Source organism: Sceloporus occidentalis, unplaced genomic scaffold, assembly GCF_023333645.1.
Source record: "Sceloporus occidentalis isolate IW3139 unplaced genomic scaffold, rSceOcc1.0.p SCAF_3, whole genome shotgun sequence".
NCBI classification, from domain to species: domain Eukaryota; kingdom Metazoa; phylum Chordata; class Lepidosauria; order Squamata; family Phrynosomatidae; genus Sceloporus; species Sceloporus occidentalis.
In genome coordinates, this window is record NW_028316983.1 from 246114464 (window position 1) to 246142178 (window position 27715).

The window sequence follows — 27715 nt, forward strand, 5'->3', positions numbered from 1 at the left end:
CAGGGTCTAATTGTTGTGTTATATTTCACTCCTGTACATAGTTGTGTTTTTGTTTTTATACACTTTTGGGCTCTGGAAACACTACCTGAGAGCTTGGATTAAGACAAGGTGTATTTGGTGGCAGCACTGAATATAGAGGTGATGTTCACTGAGGATGTAAATTGCATAAATCCTCATAGGTACCCTGAGGGTAATTAAATAGTCTGCAAAGTGGTGTCACAAGGGTGGGAATCAGGATAAGTCTTAGTAACTTCAGTCAATATATAGAAATTAGTGTTCCATTTTTATTATTGTAAGCCTGCCTCAATCTGTAGGGAGAGGCGGGAAATATAAATAAACGGTTGTTATTATTATTGTTGTTATTATTATTATTAATATTAATATTATTAATACCATGGAAGTCTTCACGGTGGGTTAAATGGTAGAAACCCCACATTTAGTCACAGTGATGGGATTGCCTGAGAGGAGGTCTCACAGTTGGTGGCCTTAGGGGAATTGCCCAAGTGTAAACCCCCCAGTTGGTGGGACAAAAGTTGGAAAACCCTAACAATTGTTGACCACAACAGTGGGATAAAGTGTGGAACCTTCATATAAAGGATAGAAACTCCACAAATGGTGGCATAGTGGTGGAATAAAAGGGGAAAATATCTATTGTATTCCTAGGTGGTTTCCATGTCTATGTACTCAGCAGACCCTTTAATTCAGGTGCCTTCAGACCATTCCATGGTCGAAGTGGTGGATCATGTTCCCACTCTTCCCAACCTTCTCTTAAAGATAAGAGTCCAAGTATCTTCCTTGCACCAAACCAAAGAGCCAAAATGAGACAGAAAATTTCAATTTCTAGAAAAAACTGGGTATGCTTGATATATGGGTATGAAAAATTCAGGACAGCCACAAGAACCCCACCCTAGATCCCGACCCAGATGGATCTCCAACTTACAGACAACCTATCAAACAGGCAATCTCCAGGATCTTTGTTCTCCATGAATAACTGCAAGTTCTTGAATACCTGCATCAATGAAGAAGGAAGCTCTGATGACAATGTCCTTGTAGAAACGTGCACAAAAATCTTATCAAAAATACTGTTATCAAAATGTAAGCGTGCAAAGACTCGTGTGTGTTCTAACATAAACATTCCCAAAGCCTCTGGATCACTCTGATGATCCTGTAGAGCTCCTTTTCTAGCTCTACAAGATCTAGATCTCTTTCTAGATCTCTTTTTGAGGTATGGTGACAAGAACTGTACATAGTACTTCAGGTGTACATGCACAATAGATTTGTGTAAAGACAATATGATTAGAAAACAATGTTTGAAAATGTCAGAACAAGTATGATGTAGTGATTTAAGTGTTGTAGTCTGGGAGATCAGAGATCAAATGCTCATTCAGCCTCAAAGGAAGGCAAATTCCGCCTCAAAAAATCTTGCCCCCCCAAAATCTGAAACAACAAAATGTAGCAGTTTGAGGGTTAGACTAGGACTGTGGAAGTCTGAAACTCTGCTCAGCCATGAAAACCCGCTGGGTGACCTTTGGCAAGTCATACTCTCTCAGACTCAGAGGAAGGCCATAGTAAACCTCCTGGGAATAAATCTTGCCAATAGTAACCCATGTTCAACCTTAGGGTCACCATAAGTTTTTTTTTTTAATTGAAAACACAAGAACAACAAAGCATTTTATTTTTTTTCTTCCTGCATTAACATAGAGAAGAGAGGAAATGACACAACCAGACTGAGCAACAACAGAGATGCAAATGGCTGCAGTGCACTGAGGAGGAAATTTTCTTTGTTGATATTGTTGTTGTTATGTGCCTTCAAGTTGTGTCTGACTTGAGTGGCCCTAAAGGGGACCTATCATAGGGTTTTCTTGGCAAGATTTGTTCAGAGGGTTTGCCTCTGAGGTTGAAAGAGTGTACTTGTCCAAGACCACCCAGTGGGTTTCCATGGTCAAGCAAAGAATCAAACCCTGGTCTCAACAGTCATAGTCCAATCCTCAAACAACAACACTGTGTTGGCTCTCTACCTTACAACTTCTGGCAAAAATAAAAGTTGGTGTTCTTTTTGCATCCAGGTCTAGAGCACTGTTGATAGAATTATGTTTGCTCTGCCAGGGTTTTCCCAATGACAATGTGCTAAGAAATGGAGGATGGAACACTCCATGGTCAAGTATAAGACTTTCCTAGTTGGTCAAAACCCCAGAACACTGATCCAGAAGCTAGCTTAGAACCTGGAAGAATTCATGTTGGCTAAAAATTCAGGGCATTTTCAAAGCTTTGCCTCTGTGACCTACTGTAGTTGGCTTGCTCTCTGCACACATGAATGCCCTCACCTGCCTCTCCACAGGCACTTTGTTATAGTAGCGGATGCAATCCTTCCCCAGGAAGTCAAACTCCACAACGTTCTCCTTTCCGTCCAGCCGAGGGTGCAGCGTGATGTGCTCCACACGCAAGGAGCAGCAACCCACTGTGTCTGCCGTTTCGCCCTCCTCTTTCTCATTCCCTGCTCTCAAGGCCAGCTGGAACGAGACATGGAACAAAACAAAAATAGTCAGGCAACCAAAAGAGAATGGCTTCCTTGTTTGCTTGTTTTTCTTCAAAAGGAGTAACTCCATGCCCTACTTTTCAGAGGCTTCCAGCTTACTGCTGTGGAGTTATATGATGGTTTGCACTGACCTGATTCTCTTATGTTCTGATGAGAGCTTAGAAAACTTATTTTCTGCACTGCAGCTCCCAGAATCCACAGGCCACCATAGCCTGGTCTAGGAGCTGTACTCCTGAAAAACAACTTACACCTTACTGTGGGCTCTTTCACTTGGGGCAAATGATGCAGGAGGTTGCTGGATGCTGCATTATTTGCTGTTGTAGTTCTCTGGGTTTTTTTAAAATAACATCAAAATAATGTGTCTGTTGTCCTAGTTTATTTTCTTGCAATTCCTTGCGCCACCAGCAACATTTTCTTTCCACACTCAAGTGGTTCCTTAATTCCAAGATATATTGGAAGAAAAGGACTCCTTCTCTTCTCTTCCTTTCTTGCCATTTTTTTAAAAAGTATTTTTTTAGAGTTATAGTACAGTTTGAGTCTCCTTTATCCAGAATTCCAAAATATTCCAAAATCCAAAAGTGTTCCCATGGGTGGCAAAGATAGCGATACCTTAGCTTTCTAATGGTTCAGTATACACAAACTTTGTTTCATGCACAAAATTATAAAAAAACATTATGTATAAAATTACCTCCGGACTATGTATAAGATGTATATGAAACATAAATGAATTTCATGTTTAGACTTGGATCCCATCCCCAAGATATCTCACTATGCATACACAAATATTCCAAAATCTAAAAAATTCCCCAATTTAAAACACCAGCAAACCTCAGTGAGCTGTATTGCAAGAACGCATGCTTCTTTACACCAATCTAGAAAAGGCCTCTGTATACAAGGATACAATATGGAGCTGGCATAGATCCCAGCTCTTGTATATGGTCAAGTAAGCCTACGTCTGCACTGCGGAATTAATGTATTTTGACACTGCTTGAACTGCCATGGCTCCATGCTACAGAATCCTGAGGTTTGTAATTGGTTGTGGCACTAGAGCTCTGATAGGGAAGGCTATCTCACAAAACTACAGATCCCAGAATACAACTGCATTCAGCCATGGCAGTTAAAACAGTGTCAAACCGCATTAATACTGCAGTGCAGCTGCATCCTAATTCTGCTCATCCTGCTTTTGTGGCATTTTTGCGACTTCTCACCAAGAGATGAGAACACAGCATGGAGAATTACAAGCTGTTTAGATAGTCAGAATCCAACCCTGAAAAGCAGTTCCTTACCCTATCAATGAAGTAGAGTGCCACAGATCTTTGTCGCTTCTTCATCTCCTTGGATTTCCAGTCGGCTCGGTACTGAGAACGGATCTTGCCAACCACTCCTTTCAAACAGCGAGCCACTTCATATTTCTGCCAATCCTTCTCCCCCTGAAAAAAAAGCAGCAGGAGGTGAGACTTCTCTTGTAACAGCAGCCACTGCTGCCCCAGATTAGACTTGCAGAAATAGTCCCCAATCTCACTGGGTGCCTTTGGAATCCATCCACAACTACACTTGCCCATTAACATATATGTGTGTCAGATTTTTGTGTAAGCATCTTATACAATCTATAAAAAGATATTTAAAAATGTAATACAGGAGGAAAATCCAAAAGGGAAGGCCAAAATGAATTTGATCCCTGACAAAGGACTTTTATGGGAGACAGGAAGAGAAAGTTGTTGCTGTGTGCCTTCAAGCCATTTTTGACTTATGGCAACCCTAAGATGAATCTGTCATTAGATTGTTCTTGGCAAGAGTAGTTCAGAGGGCTGAGAGACTGTGACTTGCCCAAGGTCATGCAGAGGGTTTTTCGGCTCGAGTGGGGAATCAAATCCTAATCGCTAGAGTTGTAGTTCAATGCTCAAACCACTGCACCATGCTAGCTCCACTATCCCACATTACAAAAGGCAGGCACTTAAAAAGAGAAAGAGAAAGGAAGGCATTTAAAAATCAAATAAGTATTTCATCCCAGGTGGGCTTTCCACACAGAACAGAAAAGACAGATACCAATTTAAATCAGAAATGTAAAGTCGAAGGCTTTCATGGCCGGCATACATAGTTTTTTGTGGGTTTTTCGGGCTATGTGGCCATGTTCCAGAAAAGTTTCTTCCTGACGTTTTGCCAGCATCTGTGGCTGGCATCTTCAGAAATGTAACCACCTTTTGAAAATGGCTGTAGAGAACTGGTCTTTCTCAGCTGAATGGTGAGATGTCAAGTCTTTTTAAAATATTAATAAAAAGAATGTTTTCACACAACATACTTTTAATGCTTTGATGCCACTTTAACTGGCCTGGCTCCATCCTAGGGAATGTTGGAATTTGTAGTTTTATGGGACAAAGAATTATCTTTCACAGAGCTCTATCTGTAAACCATTAGAAAGCAAAGGAGCTCTAATGTTAGAGTTTAAAGTGCATTAGAGAATTTTAAGTACCTGCTGCAAACTATGTTCCTTATGAAATTGTCCAGTCTCTTGAACTAAAGTACTATATCTCTGGCAGAGAATTCCAAGTACCTGACTACACTACAAATACCAGGATTCCATGGGTTAAATCCATGACAGTTAAAGTGGTATCAGACTGCTACAGCTGTGCAGTGTGGATATAACTTAAAAACAAAAGGAGGGATAAAAAGCTATTCCAGTGGCAAAAAGCCACTGCAACCATTTTTTTCTCTGTTGGGTTTTGTTTTGTTTTTACATCTTTAAAAAAAGATGTTCCTGATTACTGGATGAAATTTGGGGATATGGATTACAACTGTGCAGGGGACCATACAGCAGAAGGCATACAGTATATGTCTATGGTTCTGTATGGTGTCTGCAACAAAATGCAACTCTCCTAGTACACAAGAACTCTAAGAATGGTAATAAATCATGCCTAACTGCAAATGTGGTGGATGGTTTCTCATTCTCCCCGAAGATGCACGCATGTGTATGGTATTCCCTATGAAGCTAGATTTGAAAGGGAGTCCAAATAGCAGAGGCTTTAGATCAATAAAATGTAATTTAGGTTGAGTCTCCCTTTTCCAAAGTGCTTGGGACCAGAAGTATTTTGGATTTTTTATTTTTATTTTTTGGATTTTGGAATATTTGCATATACACAATGAGGTATCTTGGGCTCAAGTCTAAACATAAAATTAGTTCATGTTTTGTATACACCTCATACACATAGCCTGATAGTAATTTTATACACATTTCTTGTAATTTGTGCATGAAACAAAGGTTGTGTACACTGAATCATCAGAAAACAAAGGTGTCACTTTCTCAGCCACCCATAGAAAATGTTTTGGATTTTGGCATATTTTGGAAATGCGGATAAGAGAGACTCAATCTGTATTGTGAACCTTTGCTCTGCTTCTGGCTAAATAAGCTGACAGAGGGGAACTACACAGATCAACACGACACACCAAAATCCAGGTCAGGAAAACATCTGCCACACTAATGGTGCAAGTCTTTAAAGCATCACAGAGCTCTCTGTGTTCCTTTGTTGCAATGCATGGATAAACAGAATCATCTGACTGAACTGTCAAAGGTGAGTTGCTCAACACTCGGCCCATGCCTGGTCAGGCTTGAAGAAAGAGTTTTCAGAAAATACTTCCCGCAGGGAAGACACATTCCCACCTTCAACTTCGAACTAGGGTTCAGCATGATGTATTTTATGGCCCCCTGGATATTCTCTGTCCAAGATGCCAGCCAAGTGACGGTATTGTCAGACCTCACTTCTTTCCATCTGTGGCCTCGAGGGGGGCGTGGGATCTTTGAATCCCTGGCAGGGAGGAAAATGGGGTGGGGGCAAGGCATATAATGCATTTTTAAAATATTAGTGAGACAACAAAAGTTAGCCTTTATATTACCACTGCTGATTAATATCCCACCTTTTCCTCAATATTGGGACCCAACGAGGCTTACGGAATATTAAAAGCAGAAATTATCATCATGCCACCCATCCACCCCAAGAAGTTTTTAGACTGCATCTCCCATCATCTTTCATCACTAGTTATGTTGGCTAGGGCTGGTGGTACTTGCAATCAGCAACGTCTGCGGCGCACATGATCCCCACCTCTTAACCTTTTTAAAGAGGGAGTCAGACTCTTAAAAAGGGGGAAATGTTTAAATATGCCGTACAACATCCCTACTTCCTGCCCTCCAAATGCTGGTTCTGCCGTATTTTTGGAAGCTGCTATTGCTATTTTTTGATCAACCTGAGCCCCATAATCTAGTACCTTTCACTTGTATAGAGCACTGAAATTGTAAGGCTAATTTTCAGGCACCCTGTATAGAAGCAAACAAAACCAAAATGCACAGGCGTAACCCATTCCTCCCCTAATAGCTACTACCTACACTCACACCCCTTGTACCTACTTGCTACAATTGATGATGACATCTTCAGGCATTATCCTCTTCTTGATCATCCCCATTTTAGGGTGGTCCCCACGGCCTCGGAAAAGACCTGGAGGCTCAGTCTTAAAGTTGCCAATCTTCTCCCGGTGTCCATCAATTATGCAGTAACCGTATTCCTCCTGGATTTTTTCTGCCTTTGCTTTCAATTTCTGTTTGTTTGTTTTTAAATAAATAAATAAATAAATTCCTTTTATTTATATTAAGATATTTAATAACTACATGGGTTTTTATTTTCCAGTTTTTTATTTTATTACAACATTTAAAGCTCATACTTTATCTGAGGTTAGAATACAATGAAATTGATTTCAACAGTATAAAACAACCAGAGACAATAAAAGGTCATATAAATACAGTTGGCCCTCCTTATCCACTGATACTTTATTCATGGATTTAAGCATCCATGGTTTGAACATTTTTTTTTAAAAAAACATATAGGTTATAAAAACTAAACCTTGATTTTATATAAAAGACACTATTTTACTATCCATTGTGTTTAACGGGACTTGCATATCCATGGATTTTGGTATCCATGAGGGTTCCTGGAACCAAACCACAGCAGATACCAAGGGCTCAATGTATATGGTTCTAACCTATAGGGAATAATTTAGGGAGCTGGGTACGATAAGCCTGAGCTAAGAAAATAAGACTGAGTTGCCCAATAGTCATATTTATACACAGTGGGCTCTTAGTATCTGCTGGGGTTTGGTCCCAGCGCCCCCCCATGGATACCAAAATCCATGGATGCTCAAGTTCCATTATATACAGTGACATAACAAAATGGTGTCCATTATATAAAATGGCAAACTCAAAATTTGTTTTCTGGAATATATCTATAATATATATAGGAATATTTTAAAGCTGTGGATAGTTAAATCCATGGATAAAAAAATTAGTGAGTACGGAGGACCAACTATACCTGAAAGTATATCATGAAGGAGATTGAGTGCACTTGTTTTCTGCTGCTCCAGAGACTAGGACACAGAACAACAGAGTCAAAAAATATTCCACCTAAAAATTAGGAATAACTATCCCAACAGTGGGATAGACTGCCTCATTAGGTGGTGTACTTTCCTTCTTTGGAGGTCTTTAACAGGATGGGCATCTCTAAAGAGTACTTTAGTTGTGTCTTCCTGCATGGGAGGAGATTTGAGTAGATGGCCCTTTTGGTCCCTTCCAACTCCACGACTTTACAACCACAAAGACCCTAGTAAACAACCATGCCTTTATATGGCACTGGAATTACACTAGAGTTTGTGCCAGTCAGGTATCTAAGTATAGGAGGAAATGCAATAACTGGGCTGCCACTGCCGAGAAGGTCATCTACCCATCTACTAATTTTTTAAAAAAGAAATATGTGAATGTGGTGAAGCACTAATTTCAATCTGATAATTTAATTTAGACTTTGGTAAAATGAGCAAGAAGACTACACAAATGCTGACATGGTGATCTGAGGGCACACAGTGGGAGTGAACTGACTGTTCAGCCTTAAGCTACTTGTCATAGATGGCCTAATGCTCAACGCATTTGCAGAAGTCTAGCCTTCAAGATTGTGAAGTAAGGGTAGCAAAAAGAAGAAGGAGGAGATGGAGGAGGAAAAGAAGAGAGATTTTTCAAGAAATTCTAGAAGTTTAACTACAGTCCAGCAGTCAAAAAGACCTTAGATTCTATCAACAGGTAATGGTATCCAAACCTGTTTTTCCTCCTTGGGAAGAGCCTTCTGGGCCTCCTGTTTATCCACAAAATACTGATGGATCTCTCTGAAATCACACTTCTTCAGATCTTTGATTTTCTTCCTCTCCTCTGGCGTCATCTCCTGTGGGAAAAGAAGGAGGCAGCAACTTCAGTTCTAAAACAGCTTCCACACCAGGAAATAAGATTATACAGAAATGAGGATCTAAGCAGGCATGGAACTATGTAGATCAGCGATTCCCAAATTTTGGTTCTCTGGGTCTTTTGGACTTCAGCTTCCAGAAGCCCCAGCCAATTTGGCCAACAGTCAGGAATTCTGAGAGCCAAAGTCCAAAATATCTGGTGGACCAAACTTTAGGAATTGCTGATCTAGATCTCTCCCTTCCTCTACCTGAGAGTGGAGTGTAAAGGCCATGCCTAGCTTAGTACTACCTAGAACCTTTAGGGGACATGTCAGAAGAAGTGTATCTTTGAGCATCAGACACTGAACCATAAATCCTAGACAGCATCTTTACTCTCTGTCCATGAACTTCTCAGAAGTATTTGGCCAACTGGTGCTAGAAACCAAATGTAGGTTTACCAGAGCCAGGTTATCGATGCTTCAATTGGAGCAATTATTCCAGCCCTTGGAAAGATTAGGAGCCCAGTGCTGAAAGGAAAAGGCATATAGTGTGCTTCCCCTTCTTCCCCAGTCACTTTCTGAATCTCGCAACGTTTTCTCATAACCTTAATATTTTGTGTGTTACATGAGTAACCGAGTAAAAATACATGGGATGAGGCTGTTGGTCGCACTGAAGTTAAGTATGAAAATGAATTCCCACATGAGGATCTTTTGCTGCTGTTTTATTTTATTTTATTTCTGGGATTTATATCCCACTTTCCTCCTATAATGAGATTCAAGGCAGCTTTATTATTTATATGAATTAATTAATACCTATGTAGAAAGTGTCCCAAAAGTCACACATATGCAGGAAAAGTGCCCTGGTTTTGGAATTCAATCTGGCCTTCAGGGGTACTCTTTGGTTCTTAAACAGAACATCTCATCTTCAGAAACATTAGCTTGGCAATCGCCAAAGATACATGACTATGCTATCAGTCTAACACAAATATTGGCTCCCACTGATTTGCGGAACTCCTGAAATCTCCCTACGGTTCTCCGGTCTCATATCTGTGTCTGACTGATGCAACAGAAAATTGATGTAAACTTGGAGGATTTTTTCCCCTGGAAACTTTCTAAAAGGGGCATTTAATGGACAGCAAATAGCAGACAACATGTACGCACACCTAAGTATGTCAAATACCTTTATCCAGTCACAGAAGAAGTTATTCCGGAAAATTGCCTTGGATGTGTACTCGTGATCCAGCATTTTAGCAAAGAACGTAGCTATCTCCTCTGTCGCTGGACTGAGCTTCATAGGTTTGCCTAGAAGAAACAACGCATTATCACATCCACCCACCGCTCTGACCACATCTCTCCTGTGTTGGCATCCCTTCACTGGCTCCCACTCCCTTTCTGCATTCAGTATAAGTTCCTGCTGTCGACATTTAAAGCCATCCATGGACTGGCCCCTCCCTACTTATCAGACCTTATTTCCCCTCACCTTCCCACTAGGGCCCTCCATTCTGGTAGTCAAGGTCTGCTGTCTCAGCCCAGGATTTCCTCTGCCCCATCCCGGATTCGCCCCTTTTCACTCGCTGCCCCTCACTCCTGGAACCTTCTTCCCCCGCAAGCAAGAGCCATCACTTCCTTAACCAGCTTCAAAAAGGAGCTGAAGACCATCCTGTTCAGAGAAGCGTTCCCAGGCATTGCATAATTGTCACTTGCTATCTGATGTTCTTTTGTTGTCTGTTTTATTGAATCATTTCCTGTATTGCTATGTATTTTATATGTATTATCTTACTAGACAGGCCCCTTCCCCACCACCACTCCCTTCTCCTCTGTGTCGTGTCTTTTTAGATTGTAAGCCTGAGGGCAGGGAACCATCCAATTAAAAAGATTGTATGTACAGCGCTGTGTAAATTTACAGCGCTTTATAAATAAAGGTTAATAATAATAATAATAATAATAATAATAATAATAATAACAGTGGACCAGTGGATTGCCTTGCAACATTATCAAACACTTCCTCTCCCGCTCTAAGAAGCAGCCAGTCAAACAGACAAAATCAAGGTAGCTTCTCTCATTTGTGTCCTTTAGGACTTAAAGCATGCACCCTTTTCATTGTTCAAGAAAAATAATATTCCTTACCATTGTAATAAAAGTTGACACCTTTTGGCAGAGGTTCATAGAGTGGTGCGAAGTATGGACCATTGTGCTCCAGCTGATGCCATTTCACCCCGTCCTCACGCTGCTCTTCTTCCCACCTGGTGAGATGAAATTGAGAAGACAGGCAACTGACACCCTTCTTACAAGGTTTGTTTTTTTAGATTGTAAGCTTGAGGGCAGGGAACCGTCTAAATAATAAAAATAATAATTGTAAGCCGCTCTGATAGCCTTTAGGGCTGAAAGGCAGGGTATAAGTACTCTAATAAATAAAATAAAATAAAATAAAATAAAATAAAATAAAATAAAATAAGGTTACCTGAAGTCACTACAATGGACTCATTGTTTTATTCATCCATCCAATATGCCTCCTAACCATACATTATTTACCATAGATGAACAAATATTTCCAAGAAAACCCGGTGATAGGTTTATCTTAGGGTCTTCTTAAGTCAGAAATGACTTGATGGCACACAACACACACATATCAAAACTAGAATTCAAAGACCCAGCTGTGTTAGCCTGGAAAATCAGCATGGAAAGGGATCTTGCAGCTCCTTTGAGACCCACTCAGATTCCCATGCATTTGAGGAAGTAGGCTCAGGTCTACAAAAGCTCATGCTACCAACTTCTTTCTTTCAGTTGGCCTCAAAATTGCTGCGAGATCCCATTGCATGTAATGAAACTAATTCATAGAATCACAGAATCGTAGAGCTGGAAGAAACCCCCAGGGCCATCCAGTCCAACCCCATTCTGCCATGCAGGAACTCACAATCAAAACATCCCTGACAGAAGGCCACCCAGCCTCTATTGAAAGACCCCCAAAGAAGGAGACTCCATCACATTCTAAGGCAGCAGTGTCTTCCACTATCAAACAGCTCTTACTGTGAGGAAGTTTCTCTTAATGTTGAGCTGGAATCTCTTTTCCTGTAGCTTCTATCAATTGTTCCAGGTCCTAGTCTCTGGAGCAGCAGAAAACAAGCTTGCTCCATCCTCAATATGACATCCCTTCAAATACTTAAACAGGGCTATCATATCACCTCTTAGCCTTCTCTTCTCCAGGATAAACATCCCCAGCTCCCTAAATCTCTTCTTACAGGGCTTCATAGTTTCCAGACCCTTCACCATTTTAGTTGCCCTCCTCTGGGCACACTCCAGCTTCTCAACCTCCTTTTTGAATTGTGGGGCCCAGAACTGGACACAGGATTATTCCAGGTGAGGCCTGATCAAAGCAGAATAGAGTGGCACTATTACTTCCCTTGATCCAGACACTATACTTCTATTGATGTAGCCTAGAATCACATTGGTCCTTTTAGTGCCGCATCACACTGTTGACTCATGTTCAACTTGTGGTCTACTAGGACTCCTAGATCATAAAATCCTAGATTTGGAAGAGACCCTAAGGGTCATCCAATCCAAACCTCTTCTGCCATGCAGGAAGACACAATCCAAGCATTCCTAATAGAAGGCCCTCCAGACTCTGTTTAAAGACCTTAAAAGGGATACAGAAAGTGGGTCATAGTATGTTGATTGTTTTAAAAAAGCAAAACAAAAAGGGTATGACCACAATTGAAATATGGGGTTATAAGAAAACAGAAAAGAAATCTGTACAGTAGAACTTAATTAAGGGAAGTCAAAGAGAAATGAATGTCACAAATTAATAGGAATACTTGCTAGAGTTTTGTTTTTATCTGTATTTTATGTTTAAAATAACTATTTAAGAAATGGAAAGTCATGGGATAAATGCAAAAAGGTTTGGCACCCATTACTAAAATTTTTGCATAAGGAAAAAGAGAATAAATGTTAGTTTATATTAGATTATGGAATTATACCGTTAAATAACTATAAGACCATCTGACGCTAGCAGATGATAAAACTGAGAAACCATTATAATTAAGGATGAGGATAAATATATGTACTTGATAGTTTGTATAAGGTGTTAATGTGACTCTGTATAGTAGTGTATCATGTTAAGGACAAGAAAGTATGATTAAAAAATGGCAAGCAGGTAATTTAAAAGAAATAAATAAGGAATTATTTCTAAGTTTCTAATACGAAGCCTTCAGGAAGGTTTCTGTTGTGAAGCGTTGTTGTAAATGTATTTTTTTCCTTTTTTTTTTTGTGGGGTTTTTTGCCAGTGTGGACGTTTTACTAATGTGATGCTTAACGTTTCTTGATTACTATGTATTTTTAAAGTATTAAAATTAATAAAATAAATAAAATAACCTCCATATATATATATATATATATATATATATATATATCTCAAGACCTCCAAAGAAAGAGACTCCATACACACATACACCAGAAAGGCTCCTACAAGAGCTTTCCTTTTGCAAAAGTACCAGCTTGTCATTGCAAACCTCTCCTACCTGTCATGGGTCTTCTTTAGATTTGTGTGCCTTGCACAAAGCCTTCTGACAGCGAGTGTCAGGAAATGGTAAAGGGAGGCTGGACAGGGCTGGACACAAAAAGGGTAGGCTGCCCATCTTGGCAAGGTCCAGCGGGACTGAAGCATTCCTGGGGTCCAGTCATGGCAAAATGCAGCCAACTGATCTGACTGCAGCTGGGCAGCAGCACTCAGCACACAGTGGATCCCTTGCTCTCAGCAGCAGCATGGCATGAATTGTGCAAGCCTTGGGTTTAACCTTTCACCAGGAAATGCTTGCACCTCATCTCAGACTACTGGAAATTAAATGCATTTTAAAAGTAAAGTGCATTTTGATAAATTAAATGCATATAAAAATAAAATGCATTTGTCGAGAGCTTGCTTACAAACCAACCACATAGAACCCACTGAATAATATAATGCACCTTTAAAAATGTGCTCAAGTCTGGTCAATTGACTACCCACAATGCCAGAGCCCCAAGGAAAGATGGGAAATGTAGTCTAAACCCTCCCCTGGCCACGTGATGCAAACAAACTGCTTTCCAGGCAGCCCTCTGTTCAGCCTTCTTCAATTAAACCTATTTAAAGAAACAGAAGCATTTAAAAGACAGTCTGCTACATTCTTCTTTCCTCCTTTTTAAGAACACCCAATTGGCTTTATCAGCTGGGCTTTTCATAGTCTTGCAATACATTTGTTTTAAATAGTGTTGATTCTATGCCTAGTTTAATTGCATTTTAATTTTTTTACAGGGTTTTTACTTCTGTCTTTGTAAAAGTGCTTTTGACTGTTTTAATTTTTGTTTTGTTTTGTTTTGTTTTACCTTAGCCAACTTTGAGTTCCAGAATTTGGAAAACATGACAATACAATATCAGCATCAATATCTGGTTAACGTTAATGCACATGTATGTGTTGTATCCAGAAGAAGAATTCAAGAAATAAAAGAATAAAGTGTATAACGACAAACAAGTTTTCAACTGGCATCTAAGCACTGAGTGAATTCATTAAAAAAAATTAATTGCACAAACTCTAAAATTTACAAGAACTAACTGCAGCTCTAGACTCTCTCTTCTGTATAGGAAGGCAGGGGATCCCAGGCCAGAGGAGTGATAAAGATGGAAAAGATCTCTCTATGCATTTTATTTATATCCTGCCTTTCTTTTGGAGTGAGATTCCAGTGGTTTACAGTATAAAACTAAAACAATATAAGATACTTATATTGCATCTGCATCTGAGGAAGTAGGCTTTAGTCTACGAAACCTCATGCTGCCAACTTATTTCTTTCGGTTAGTCTCAAAGGTGCTGCAAGATCCCTTTGCATACTGATTTTCCAGACTAACACAGCTGTATCTTTGAATATAAGGTACTAACATTCCCCCCCCAAAATCCCAAAACCAAGAAGCAAGTTAAAAACATGAATTTAGAACATTGTTTAAATAATTTAAAACAAAGCAGTAAAGACAAAGTGCAGTACATCCCAATTATAAATAAATAAAAGATCAGAAATGTGAAGGGCAGCCATGAAAGAAGTAGACAAGATCCTAAAATGCAAAGATATACAACTGAGCACCAACATCAAAATGGCCCAAGCCACTGTTTTCCCCATCACCATGTGCGGATGAGAGAGCAGGACAGTGAAGAAAGCAGACAAGAAGAAAATCAGTGCATTTGAGGTGTGGTGCTGGAGAAAAGTACTGAGAATATTGTGGATGCCCGCAAAAAATTCAAACAAATGGGTTCTAGAGCACATCTAGCCTGAACTCTTCCTGGAAGCCAAGATGACAAAACTGAGGCTGTCCTACTTTGGCCATATCATGAGAAGGCACACCTCATTAGAAAATACAGTCAGCCCTCCTTATCCACGGATTCTTTATCCATGGATTCAAGCATCCACTGGTTTGAATATATATATATATATATATATATATATATATATATGTATGTATATATAAATTTTTAAAGCAAACCTTGATTTTGTCATTTTATGAATTAGAGTCACCCCTCTGTATCCACACACATATTTTTTTATCCACGGATTCAAACATCCACAGCTTGAAAATATTAAAGGATACATAATTCCAAAAAGCAAACCTTAATTTTGTCATTTTATATAAGGGAGACCTATTTTATTATCCATTGTATTTAATGGGCCTTGAGCATCCATGGATTTGGTATCCACTGAGGGTCCTGGAACCAAACCCCAGCAGATACCAAGGGCCCACTGTCCAATATAATGCTAGGAAATGTAGAAGGCAGTAGCAATATCAATAGCACTTTACATTTCTATACCACTTCACAGTGAACTAAGCACTCTAAGTGGTTTACAATGTGTAAGTCAATTGCCTCCAACAAGCTGGGGACTCATTTTACCGACCTGCGAAAGGATGGAAGGCTGAGTCAACCTAGAGCCCTGTGGGATCGAACTCACAACCTTGTGTCTGCAGGACCGTCATTTAACCACCACACACTAAATGGATGAACTCAACGAGAGGACATAGGCCTTAATTCGAAGGACCTGAGCAGAGCAGTGGAAGACAGGAGGTCTTGGAGGTGTCTCATCCACAGGGCTGCCATGACTCAAGGACAGTTAACAACAACAACATCCCAATTAAAAAGCCTTTCACAAGAGTCAGTTAGCATGCAAAGGCTTGTTGAAACAAAAAAGGAACCCTAAGGGACATCCAATCCAACCCCTTGTTGGTGCAGGAATCCATGGCTAAACCAGCCCTGACAGGTGTCTCAAATCAGAAACTCTCTTTGGACAATTTCCTATGTTTTGTTGTTAACTGCCTTTGACTTGATGGCAACTTTGTGGATGAGACACCTCCAAGACCTCCTGTCTTCCACTGCTCTGTTTGGATCCTGCAAAGTCACACCCTTCACTTCCTTAAGAGTCCAACCATCTAGCATGCAGTCTTCCTCTCCATCTGCTTCCCTCCATCTGTCCCAGCGTCACTGTCTTTTTCAATGAGTCAATGCCTTCTTATAATGTTGATCTATCTACATTCATTCCATTTAAAAGCCCATCGCAAATGCAAGACCTACCACTTCCACTTCTCCTCCTTAATGTTTTCCTTTTCCTTCCCACATTCTTCCCTCCTCTTCTTTTTCTTCCTATGGGCTCCCGCCTCTTCTTCAGCTTTCCTCTTTCGGGAGCATCTTCCGGCCCCTGCTTTTGAGGTGGCTCTTTTGCTCTTCTTTCTCTTGGCCTTCTCTCCCCTGCCATCCTCCGGGACCTCTTGGTCTTTCCTCTTCTTCCTCTTGGCAGGCTTCTGCTCCTCAGAACTGCACTCCTGCTTGATTTCCAAGGGCAGCCCAAGCTCTGGTCCACCTTCCACCAACTCTTCCCCTTCTTTCCTAGATGCCCTTCCGGCCATTTCCATCTCACCATCCAAACTGTTCTCTCTTTCGGACTTCACTTCACTCGTCTTCCTTCTTTCCACCACATCTTCTCCCTCCTCTCCTTCACTCTTCCTCTCCCTCTTCAGCCACTTTTCATTATTATTCTCTTCTTTCCTTCCTTTCACTTTCTCCTCCTCTGCAGTCTTTGCTCTGCCATGGCCTCCTGGTCTCACCTCCTGTCCTTCATGTTTCTCATTCTCCTGTTTCACATCAGAAGCTTTCTTTTTCTCAGTTCTCTCCACTGCTCTGTGGTCCGTTTCTGAAGAAAGCAACTCTTTCTTCACCTGTCGCTGGCTCACCTGCCAGAAACAAATTAGGAATGTCAAGGGAGCTAACATGGTGTAGTGGTTTGAGTGTTGGACTACTACTCTGGAGATGAGTTGGATTGCCCACTGGAGCATAAAAACCCACTGGATGACCTTGGGCAAGTCACACTCTCTCAGCCACAGAGGATGGCAATGCCAAACCTCCCTTGAAGAAACATGCCAAGAAAACTCTGTGATAGGTTAAGCAGAAATAATCCAATTTGAGACCACTTTAACTATCATGGGTCAGTGCTATTGAATTTCTAGTTTTGTGAATATTTAGCCTTCCCTGTTAAGAGAGCTCTGGTGCCACAACAAACTATAAATCCCAGGATTCCAAAGGATGGAGCCAAGGCAGTTAAAGCAGTGTCAACCTGCATTAATTCTGCAATGTGACAGCAGCCTGGATAAGCCTTTGTTCTGACCTTTCATTTATCCCTGTGAAAACAGGTAAGGCTTCAGATCTTTGTGTGGCTGCAGGAGTCTAGGATATATTAGTTTGAAAAAGCATTTTTTCTGAGCTCTAGTGACTAACTTCACCCACAAGTACCAGAATCAGAAATACTTTGATTCAAAATTTACTTTTATTTGAAAATAGATCACACCTATTTTCAAATAAAAATAAATTTTGAATCAAAGTATTTCTGATTCTAGTATTTCAGATTCTGCCTGTGGTTACTGTGGGTGCATCCACACTGCAGAAGTAATGCAGTCTGACACCACTTTAACTGGCATGACTCAATGCTATGGGATTCTGGGACTTGAAAGTTTTGTGAGATATTTAGCTTTCCTGTCAGAGAGCTCTGGTGTTCTACCAACCTACAAATCCAGAATTCCATAGCATTGAGCCATGGAACTTAAAATGGTATCAGATTGCTTTATTTCTGCAGTGTGGCAGCAGCCTGTGATAGCAGGAGAGAGGTGGGAATCTTATGGCTCTCCAGGTGTTATTCAACTACAACTACATGTCTCACCATTAGCAATGCTGGCTAGAGCTCCTGGGAGTTATGGTTTACGAAAGCCTTTAACTGATCCTGTGATTCCTACGCCATTCTTAGTCCTGCTTTTATTCAAATTCCATTGTTATATTCTGTACAAAATTCCACCATACTCACTGTCTTGTTTTCATCCCTCCTGGTGCACACTCTTTCTTCTGTTTCCAGCTTGATTTTCTTTCTCATAGGCTCTATTCTACATACACAAACACAGCATAAGAAATGTTCACGCCAGTATTTAAATAGTCTGGTGTATGATTTTCTGAGGTTTCTCCTTCAAGTACAGGTTGAGTCTCCCATCTCTGAAAGGCTTGGAACCAGGAGTATTGTGGATTTTTCCAGATTTTGGAATATTTGCTTATACGTAATGACTTATATTGGAGTTGGAACCAAAGTCTAAACATGAAATTCATTTATGTTTCATATACACCTTAAAAAATGTAACCTGAAGGTAATTTTATACACTAGATTTTTAATAATTTTGTGCAAGGTGTCACTATGGCCCTATACAGATAGGGCTTCAAGTCACTTTGGAGGCATGCTGTTTAAATGATACATTCATCTTAAGAGGCCAGAAGGTGCACCAAAGCTGTGCTCCAGTCCTTAGGACTGGAGTATGGCTTTAGCATGGCTTCCAGATTCTTAGGACACATGTGTCATTTAAACAGCATACCTCCAAAGTGACCTGAAGCATCTTTATTTTGGCCTGTCTGTATGGGCCCTATCTCACCCACTGCTAGTGCTACCTAGAATAGAGGTGTGAAACATGTGACCCTCCAGATGTGGATGGACTGCAATCCCCAGCTTTCCTCACCACTGGCTGTGCTGGCTAGGATTCATGGGAGTTGTCAGCGCAACTGATGGGGTCCAACAACCACTATCAGCAACTCAAACGAGTCCTGGGGTTAAATCAGACCCTTGTAGCAGAGCTGGCAATTTCCAGAAGCCGAAGCATGGCTCCAAAGTCCAATTTGGGATGACAGCAACTGGATGTCTTCCAGGAACTGCAGCAATGCAGGAACCTCTGGGGACACACAGCAAACCAATGCTATAGCTTCTTCTGATAAACCACCAGAGAAACTAAGTCTCCCGAAGTGCTCTTTATTCACAGTGCTATTATACAAATACAGATCTCTAAAACTCCAAACCATACCAATCCAACTCCTTCTACAAACCCACAAACAATCCCTTGCAACCCCTGGGTTTATATAGTCTCCAGACCATGTGGTCTCCCAAACCCAGTGAGTTCAGGTGTGTAACCATGTCATGTGTCTCCTGTGCAATCCAGACACATGGTTTCATCACCCATGACTACGTGCACTTGGACACTGAAGAGTCCTTGACACAATGAACTTCAGCTGTGCTGATCAGTCTTGCCACTCTGCTGAATGCTCATGGCCAAACACACACACACATCAAGCATTTCCCTGTGTGCTGTGTTTAACCCTTCAAATCCCTGACAGAGTTGCACTCCAACAACATCTGGAGGATACACAATTTCCATCCCAGCTTGGAGAGACAGGACTTTGTTTAAGAGAGGTGTTGGTAACTTTTAGCTCTCCAGATGCTTTCAAATACAGCTTCAACTACCCAGTATTGCCAGTGTTGGCAGAGGCCAATATATCTAAACAGACAAATGTTTCCTCCCCCGATTTAAAGGGTGAAAAGATCAGCACTGCACCTTCCATAGCCAACGTACCCAAGTTTGCTTTTATTGACTCAGTAAAGAGAACAAATAAATATAAGCTTTTAAGTCAAAATAAGCTTCAGTATTAAAACAACCAAGCCACTTATTTCCTACGCCTTTCTACCTTTACAAGAGACTTGTGAATAGCAAAGTTTTCAATAAAGGCTTGACTTTATTGGCTTTTTGGAATTATTTATGACAATTCCAGGTTGAGTCTCCCTTATCCGAAATGCTTGGGACCAGAGATATTTCTGATTTTTTAAATTTTGGAATACTTGTATTTGCATAAACATACACCATGAGATATCTTGAAGATGGGACCCAGGTCTAAACACAAAATTCATTTATGTTTCATATACACCTTATATACATAGCCTGAAGGTAATTTTATACCATATTTTTAAAATAATTGTGTGCCTAAGCAAAATTTGTGAACATCAGAAAGCAAAGATGTCACTATTTCAGGCATACATTAAAAATGGGTTTTGGAATATTTTGGATTTTGGAATTCTGGATAAGGGAGACTCAACCTGTATTTATATTGTGACTTTCACTAGTCATTTCCCAGTAGGTTACAAGCTTTTCAGGTCCTGGATCTTGCCAGAAGGTAGGACATAAAGAAAGTAATTGGGGGGGGGGGGGGGCAGAAAAAGGATTATTATTCTTAGTTTTTTGTTTTGTTTTTGCAAAATGCAAAACCATTCTACAACATTTGCTTCATTGCCATTTTAAACAAAGAACCAGCCATGGCTTAACAGCATACCCTCTCTTTTATTTTGCCCCTATTTTTCAGGCAGCTTACCCAAAGAAGATTTCCATACATGCACTTTACTTTGGGAACATTAGTTGATCACAATAAAAATACTGTTCCTACCATCTTTGATATGCCTTTTTAAAATCTCTCTCTGGCACGCTTTACAAGTACAGTGGGCCCTTGGTATCCACTGGGGTTTGGTTCCAGGACTCCCTCTGGATACCAAAATCTGTGGATACTCAAGTCCCATTATATTACAGTAGCACAATAAAATCATGTCCCTTATATAAAATGGCAAAAGCAAGGTTTGCTTTTTGGAATTTGTACTGTGTATCTTTTTAACATTTTCAATCTGTAGATGCTTGAATCCATGGATAAAGAATCTGTGAATACAGAGGGCGACTTTACTTAAACTAAGTTGGTGATCATACTACAGTCAGCTCTCCATAACTATGGATTCTGCATCCATGGATTTAACCATCCACGGCTTGAAAATATATTTTTTAAAAAATCCAAAAAGCAAATCTGGATTTTGCTATTTTATATAAAAGGGATACCATTTTCCCACCCCGCTGTATAAAATAGCACTTGAGCATCCACGGATTCCGGTACCCATGGTGTGTGTGTGTGTGTGTGTGTGTGTGTGTGTGTGTGTGTGTGTCCTGGAATCAAACCCCAGTGATATCATGGACCCATTATACAAGCGTGAGATAAGTCCATGTGCAAAATTTTTTCATGTTTTCTGTGGTTACTAATCCTGATTTTACCTCATATGAGAAACAGCATGGCCGTTACAGTCTGCGAAATCCATGGTACTCTCAAAACCTCTGAAAGAGAGAACAAATCAGATTTGGTTTTTCTGACAAAACAAGGCACTGGGTAAGGTATGTCCTTATGGTCCAACACAAATCTACAATCCAAAACAGAAAGATTTTGAGATAATCTATTTCGGATAACAGAGTCCAGGGGCTAGTCTACACGTAAGTGTACTATGCGAATTGCTGCAGATTTTTGCACATTCGCATCAACGTTCAATTGCCTTGTCTTTTCTGAGAATATTCGTTTCTATTCACATCTATTCTCCCTCGCTCTGCTATACGGTGCAGACGGTTCGATAATGTGCATCTTCACAAATACTCCCATATATGCTGGTAAAAACCGTAAAGCTTTTCTCCAGAAAACAAGTAGTTTTTTCCTTGCCCCAACCCAAAGGCCCAAACTTTTGCAAATCACATCTGGCCAGATCATATTCTAATCAAGTGAAATAAGGCATATTTTAATCGCGTAGACAAGTCCCAGGATTTTTGGATGCAGAATAACAGAAAATGAAGTAGGGCCCTCCAGTTGCCCACATCTCTCTGTGACACTTCCAATGGATGAGAACGGGCACCGTTTTTCATAAGAAACCCAAAGTAGAATTGATGCCAGCCTATGGTCCAGATAATGGAAGAGGAAGTGCAAGATGCTCGTTGCTAGGCAACCATCATACACTCCTTTTCTTTTTGGGCCTAGCAGTTTTATCCAGGGTTGTATATTGTATTTGTATGCCGTTTTTTATTGTTCTTATGCTAGTGTGTGGCCATAATAAATATTTATCTATCTATTTGGCTGTTATTACTATTTTCCAACCCTCTTACTGGAACAATAATGACTGTATGAATTTAAACATTTTTACTTTCTACAGTTTATTGGCAGTTGTTCTTTTGTTAGACCAATGTCCTAGGTCAGTTCCTTCTTTTTAATCCCTGTATTTTATAGTGCAAGAAATGCTAACCCTGGAAGAAGGGGGAACCAGATTTTAAAAACAAGGCAATACAAACAAAAAACCCAAAAAAAGTTTTTGTTTGTTTGTTTGTTTGTTTAAACCAGGGTTGTTGCTGTTTTGCATTAGTGTATAAGACTACACCAATAAAAGACTAAATCAGAAAATTAAACAGCAAAATGCAGTTCAGATGTTCTGATCACCAGCTTAAATAATCATTGTTTTAAAAGGGCTCTTTTAAAGCAAGTTGTTTTTGTTGAACTTTTATCAACTGAAAAATTTGTTTCTGGACAGAATTTCTTGCATTATAAAATAGAGGGATTGAAAAGAAGCAACTGACACAAGATACTGGTCTAACAATGGACAACTGCCAATAAACTGTAAAAAGTCAAAATGTTTAAATTCAGTCACTGTTGTTCCAGTAAGAGTAATAACAGACAGGCAGGCAGGCAGGCAGGCAGGCAGGCAGACAGACAGACAGACAGACATATATATATATATATATATATTGTTGTTGTTGTTGTTGCTGTTGTTTTGTGCCTTCAAGTCATTTCCAATTCATGGCAACCCTATCATGGGGTTTTCTTGGCAAGATTTCTTCAGAGAAGGTTTGCCATTGCCTTCCTCTGAGGTTGAGAGTGCGACTTGTCCAATGTCACCCAGTGGGTTTCATGGCCAAGCTGGGGATTGAACCCTGGTATCCAGAATCATAGTCCAACACATAAACCACTTTGCCTCTCTGGCTCTATATATGAATAATTTTAAAAAACAGAAGTGTTTTTTAAGGCATTTGGATTAAACCATGGTTTAAACTAACCTGGTTTAAACCAGCCAACCCTGGTTTTATCACATTCATCTCTCTTTCCATGGAATAGGCTTTAGACTGATTTTGAGCATCTGCCACAGTTGTCCAAAAGAAATATAGCTCAAAACACAGTGATCTAGTGGTAAACATTTTAAGTGCATGCCTTCCATCATGACAGTTTTTCCTTTGGCAATTCTCACAAGAAGAGTCCAAAAATGATGGTGGCTATATTAAGTTATGATTACCTTCCCCAACCTGAAGCCCTTCACATGTTTAGGACTACACCTCCCAGTATTCCTGACCATGGGCCATAACAGTTAGGGCTGACGGGAGGCGAAGGCAGTAGACATCAATGCCTTAGGTCCCATGCTGGAAAATTGGCAGGATATAAGTTAAATAATAGGAACGTGCATGGCTTTGTGTATCTTGTTGATATGTTGCCCACATCTAAGTTGCCTTACATATGTGGTTGTACTTTTTGGGCCATGTTGTAATGTCTGCAAAGTATGACCCCCATATCCACAGACTGGAAATTACCTAAAGGCACGCAACACACACACACAGAGATATATATCTGTAAGTATATGTGTTTATGTGTGCCTTCCAAGTTGTTTGCAACTTATGGCAACCCTAAAATCCTAAACCCCATGGGGTCAACTTGGCAAGACTTGTTCAGACGAGGTTGGAAGGCATTGCCTTCCTCTAAGAAAGTGTGACTTGCCCTTGGTCACCCAATAAGTTTCCATGGCTGAGGTGGGAATCGTACCCTGGACTCTAGAGTCATAGTCAAACACTCAAACCACAACACAATGCTGGCTCTGAGGTATATATATATTCTGTCTATCATCTATCTCTGTGTGTGTGTGTGTACACGTTTCTCTCTGTGTGTCTGCATACACACACACACACACACACACTGAAATAGATAGATGATAGACAGCAGTTTTGTATCTCTGTCAGTAGCAGATCTTTTGTACAGCTAATGGGCTTTACACACACAAAGCCAGATCACTCCCAATACTTTGGATTACAACAGAGACAGTTCGGTGTTTTATAGAAGTTGCTAAATGCATTGTGCTCCTTAGGAGGAAAAGCAGGGTATGACTAAGGTCTAATCTGCACTTCAGAAATAATGCAGTTTGACACAGCTTTTACTGCCAAGGCTCAATGCTATGGGATCCTGGGATTTGTAGTTTGTTGTGGCACCAGAGCTCTTTGACAGAGATGGCAAAAAGTCAAAGAATTCCATAGCAGGGAGCCATGGTGGTTAAAGTGGCATCTAACTGCATTATCTCTGCAGTGCAGATCAGACATAAGAAGAAAAGAAAGACTATAACGGTAAAAAGAAAGAAAAGAGTAATTATACAAGCTGGCACCCATCATCCTGAATGCCCAAACGCACTGGATGATGAGGACTCCATGAGCTTTTCCTGCCAATTTAGCAGTACAAAACAAAACACAGCTTTGCCCAAGCACCTAAAAAGGGGTCAACAGAGGTCTAGCTCCGGAAACTCAAAAAGAGGCTTTCATAACTGATTAAATGCTTTAATTAAAAACTAAAGTTCAATTAATCTGGAATAAATCCCAGCCAGCCCTCAGGTCTGCCCCTACAGTTGCCAACATGGCATCATGTAAACTTGTTCTCCTGCTTTTGGACATTGGTGTCAACATCCATTAAATTTAGAGTGTACTCTTTCATATGCACTATCTGGGTCTTATGTAAGGCAATGCTATGCAACATACTTGGAGGAAAACCCCATCTATTTTAATGTAATTCCTAACAATCTTTTGCAATCACAGATTTCATAACTGAGTGCTGCTGCATCAAGTTTAGAAGCTCATGTGCACCAGAATGACCACTATCTTGACCATGTGAACAGAAAGGCGTTTGAAGTATTTTAAAGCACAATATGTCTATGGCACTATCTGCAAACAGTCCCACAATTACGCTTAGGACTAAACTGTTGTTGCTGATGTTGTTGTGTGCCTTCAAGTAGTTTCCAACTTACATCAGCCCTAAGGTGAATCTATTGCCAGGTTTTCTTGGCAAGACTTGTTCAGCAAGAGTTTGCTACTGGTTTTCTCTGAGGATGAGAGAATGTGACCAGCCAAAGGTTGTTCAGTTGATTTCCATGGCCAAGCAGGGGTTAGATTCCTGCTCTCCCAAAATCCTTGTCCAGCACTTGGACCACTACACCAGACCGGCTCTTGGCTGACTAGATATATCACAAATATGATATTCTGTGTACCTGTTGAAGACCCAGCTAGCATACCACTAACCAGAACAAATTCTATGCATCAGTATAAGTAAGCCATTTTATGACTTTTAGAATTGAGTATTGAGTGTTGGACTATAACTCTGGAGACCAGGGTTTGATTCCCAGCTCAGCCATGAAACCCACTGGATGACCTCGGACAGGTTGCATGCTCTCAGCCTCAGAGGAAGGCAATGGCAAACCTCCTCTGACAAATCTTGCCAAGAAAACCCTATGACAGATTCACCTTAGTGTATCCATAAATCAGAAATGACTTGAAGGCACACAACAAGAACAACAAATCACTTGGATGTGGCCAGTGACGAAACTGCCATGCTCCCTAGTGACCCAAACATCAGGTGTTACTTTGTCCTGGTTGCCAGGTTGCACAATCAGCAAAAAGTGTGAACAATATCCCCATGCAGTCATGGTGGAGCCTTCAAAGGACACCAACTAAAACAGCAGCAACATTGAAGACCCAATGTGGGAACAACATATTGCAGCACAAACCCTTAGAGCGTAAGTTGGCAACAGTGGTGAGGAGCAACTGTCATTGCACTGCTCATTTTCACCTGAAAACCACAACTGGAAGGGATGTCTGGCTACAGTTTCAGGGTTTTTTGCAGAGGAGTCTAAGGCCTGTTACAGACTGCCAAAATAAAGCTGTTTCGGGTCTTTTTGGAGGTATGCTATTTAAATGATGCATGGGTCCTAAGAGTCCGGAGGTCGCGCCAAAGCCACACTCCATTCCTAAGCACTGGAGTGCAGCTTTGGTGCAGCTTCTGGATTCTTAGGGTGCATGCATCATTTAAACAGCATACCTCCAAAGAGACCCAAAGCAGCTTTATTTTGGCAGTCTGTAACAGGCCTAAGTTTTGGAAGACCTTGTGAAGACACCACCTTTGAAGACCTCAAGGAGCAGCAACTGACCTCCTTAGGTACTGTATCTGAAAAATTCAGAATATATATATGGGAGGTGGGGCAGGGAGTTCAAAAAATCCAGTGAATTCCAAAAGCTCTAGAAGACCACAGTATGCAAAGATGAAGATTCTGTTTAAAGCACAAGCAACCTGGATTAATGTGTGCTAAAAGTCACACAGCCAGTTTTAGGATCAAACTACACCATACATTCAGCACGTATTTAAGAGAGGAGTTCAATCAAGTGGTAAAATACCTCTGTTTGTCACAGCACATTCTTTTCTTCACCCCTGCATCTTGCATTCATGCCACTGGTCCTTGAAAGCTTTAATTTGCTCTCCATGGAATTAATTTGTAAGTGTCATTGGCCTATGAAAAGCCAGACCAAACTACCCTATATACTCAACTACAAGTCGACCTCATGTAGAAGTCGAGTTCAAGTTTTGGGGCCAAAATTATGGGTTTTGAACTGACCCTTTGACTGGATAAGTCAAGAGTAAAACTTAAGAGGCACACAACAAAAGATATAAAGGACAAAGCTAAAGAAAATGATGCCAAAAAACTTACAAAATTCTGTCAGGCATAACTGTGCTTCTCCAACCCAGGCAGCCAAAAAGGTCAGAAGTGGAGCCATGTTGGGCAGAGTAGAAGGGCTTGGTGCTTCATTTAGGTGCTTCTGGGATGGCCTAAGCTCTCACCTTTCACTACTCTCCTTAGAGAAAAGAAAGTGGTTCCCTTTTTTTGACCCATGGATAAGTCGATCCAGTTTTGGGGAGGTCAATTTTTTGATTAAAATTTCTAGTCTATACATGAGTATATACAGTAGATACTTACCTAGAGGAACTTTGCTCTTCTGACAAGGTAGATTTGGAATGGGAGGATTCAGCCTTACCCTGAAAGAGAAAAAAACCATGTCAGCATCCAAGATAGACCCAGAAAAGAGGTCCAAGACATCTTATATTGGCAAAGGGTTCATAACTACAGGGAGCCTGAAGAGATGTGGGTGCTCAGGGCGATTCCAGATCCCTCCGCTAGATTTTCAAGCTCCATTTGTTTGCAAATTATGGGCCCAAACAGACAGGCCAAAATAAAGCTGCTTCGGGTCACTTTGGAGGTATGCTGTTTAAATGATGCATGCATCCTAAGAGTCCAGTAGCCATGCCAAAGTCACACTCCAGCATAGCTTTGGCACAGCTTCTGGCCTCTTAAGATGCATGCATCATTTAACCAACATACCTCCAAGGTGATCCAAAGCAGCTTTATTTTGGCCTGTCTGTTCGGGCCCTAAGTTTCTAGTCCACTTGATTCAGGAAACACAAGGGAAGGTGTGCAAATAACATGCTATCCAGCTGCCAATTAAGAGGTAAACCTGTGTCCTACCTTTCATCAGCCTGACTCATAACAGTCATTGTCCTGAGCCTAGAGGTGGCAAGTGCCAAGAATGATAGAGGGAGTTATAAGGGGGTCAAGCTAGTCCAGTTCATGCACAGATAATCTAGGGAGCTGACCAGACACGAAGCGA

At 40.6% G+C, this 27715-nt stretch overlaps 1 protein-coding gene across 5 annotated transcripts in view; it reads right to left on the reverse strand.

The window, feature by feature from the left end:
- Nucleotides 1-27715, reverse strand: part of LOC149317720 (DNA topoisomerase I, mitochondrial-like) — a 51383-nt gene that overhangs the window by 5571 nt on the left and 18097 nt on the right. For 4 of the 5 annotated variants that reach the window (XM_089518067.1, XM_089518068.1, XM_089518069.1 and 1 more), the window contains exons 6-17: nt 27028-27086; nt 21221-21280; nt 18133-18208; nt 16356-17011; nt 10909-11024; nt 9962-10083; nt 8662-8784; nt 6933-7120; nt 6192-6336; nt 3823-3966; nt 2325-2510; nt 941-1009 (exon numbers count right to left, since the gene is read on the reverse strand). In XM_089518067.1, coding sequence (XP_089374193.1) covers nt 941-1009; nt 2325-2510; nt 3823-3966; nt 6192-6336; nt 6933-7120; nt 8662-8784; nt 9962-10083; nt 10909-11024; nt 16356-17011; nt 18133-18208; nt 21221-21280; nt 27028-27086 — 1944 coding nt within the window. Of the gene's footprint in view, nt 1-940; nt 1010-2324; nt 2511-3822; nt 3967-6191; nt 6337-6932; nt 7121-8661; nt 8785-9961; nt 10084-10908; nt 11025-13295; nt 13569-16355; nt 17012-18132; nt 18209-21220; nt 21281-27027; nt 27087-27715 lie in introns of those variants that run through there. The other variant, XM_089518071.1, reaches the window with a different exon arrangement.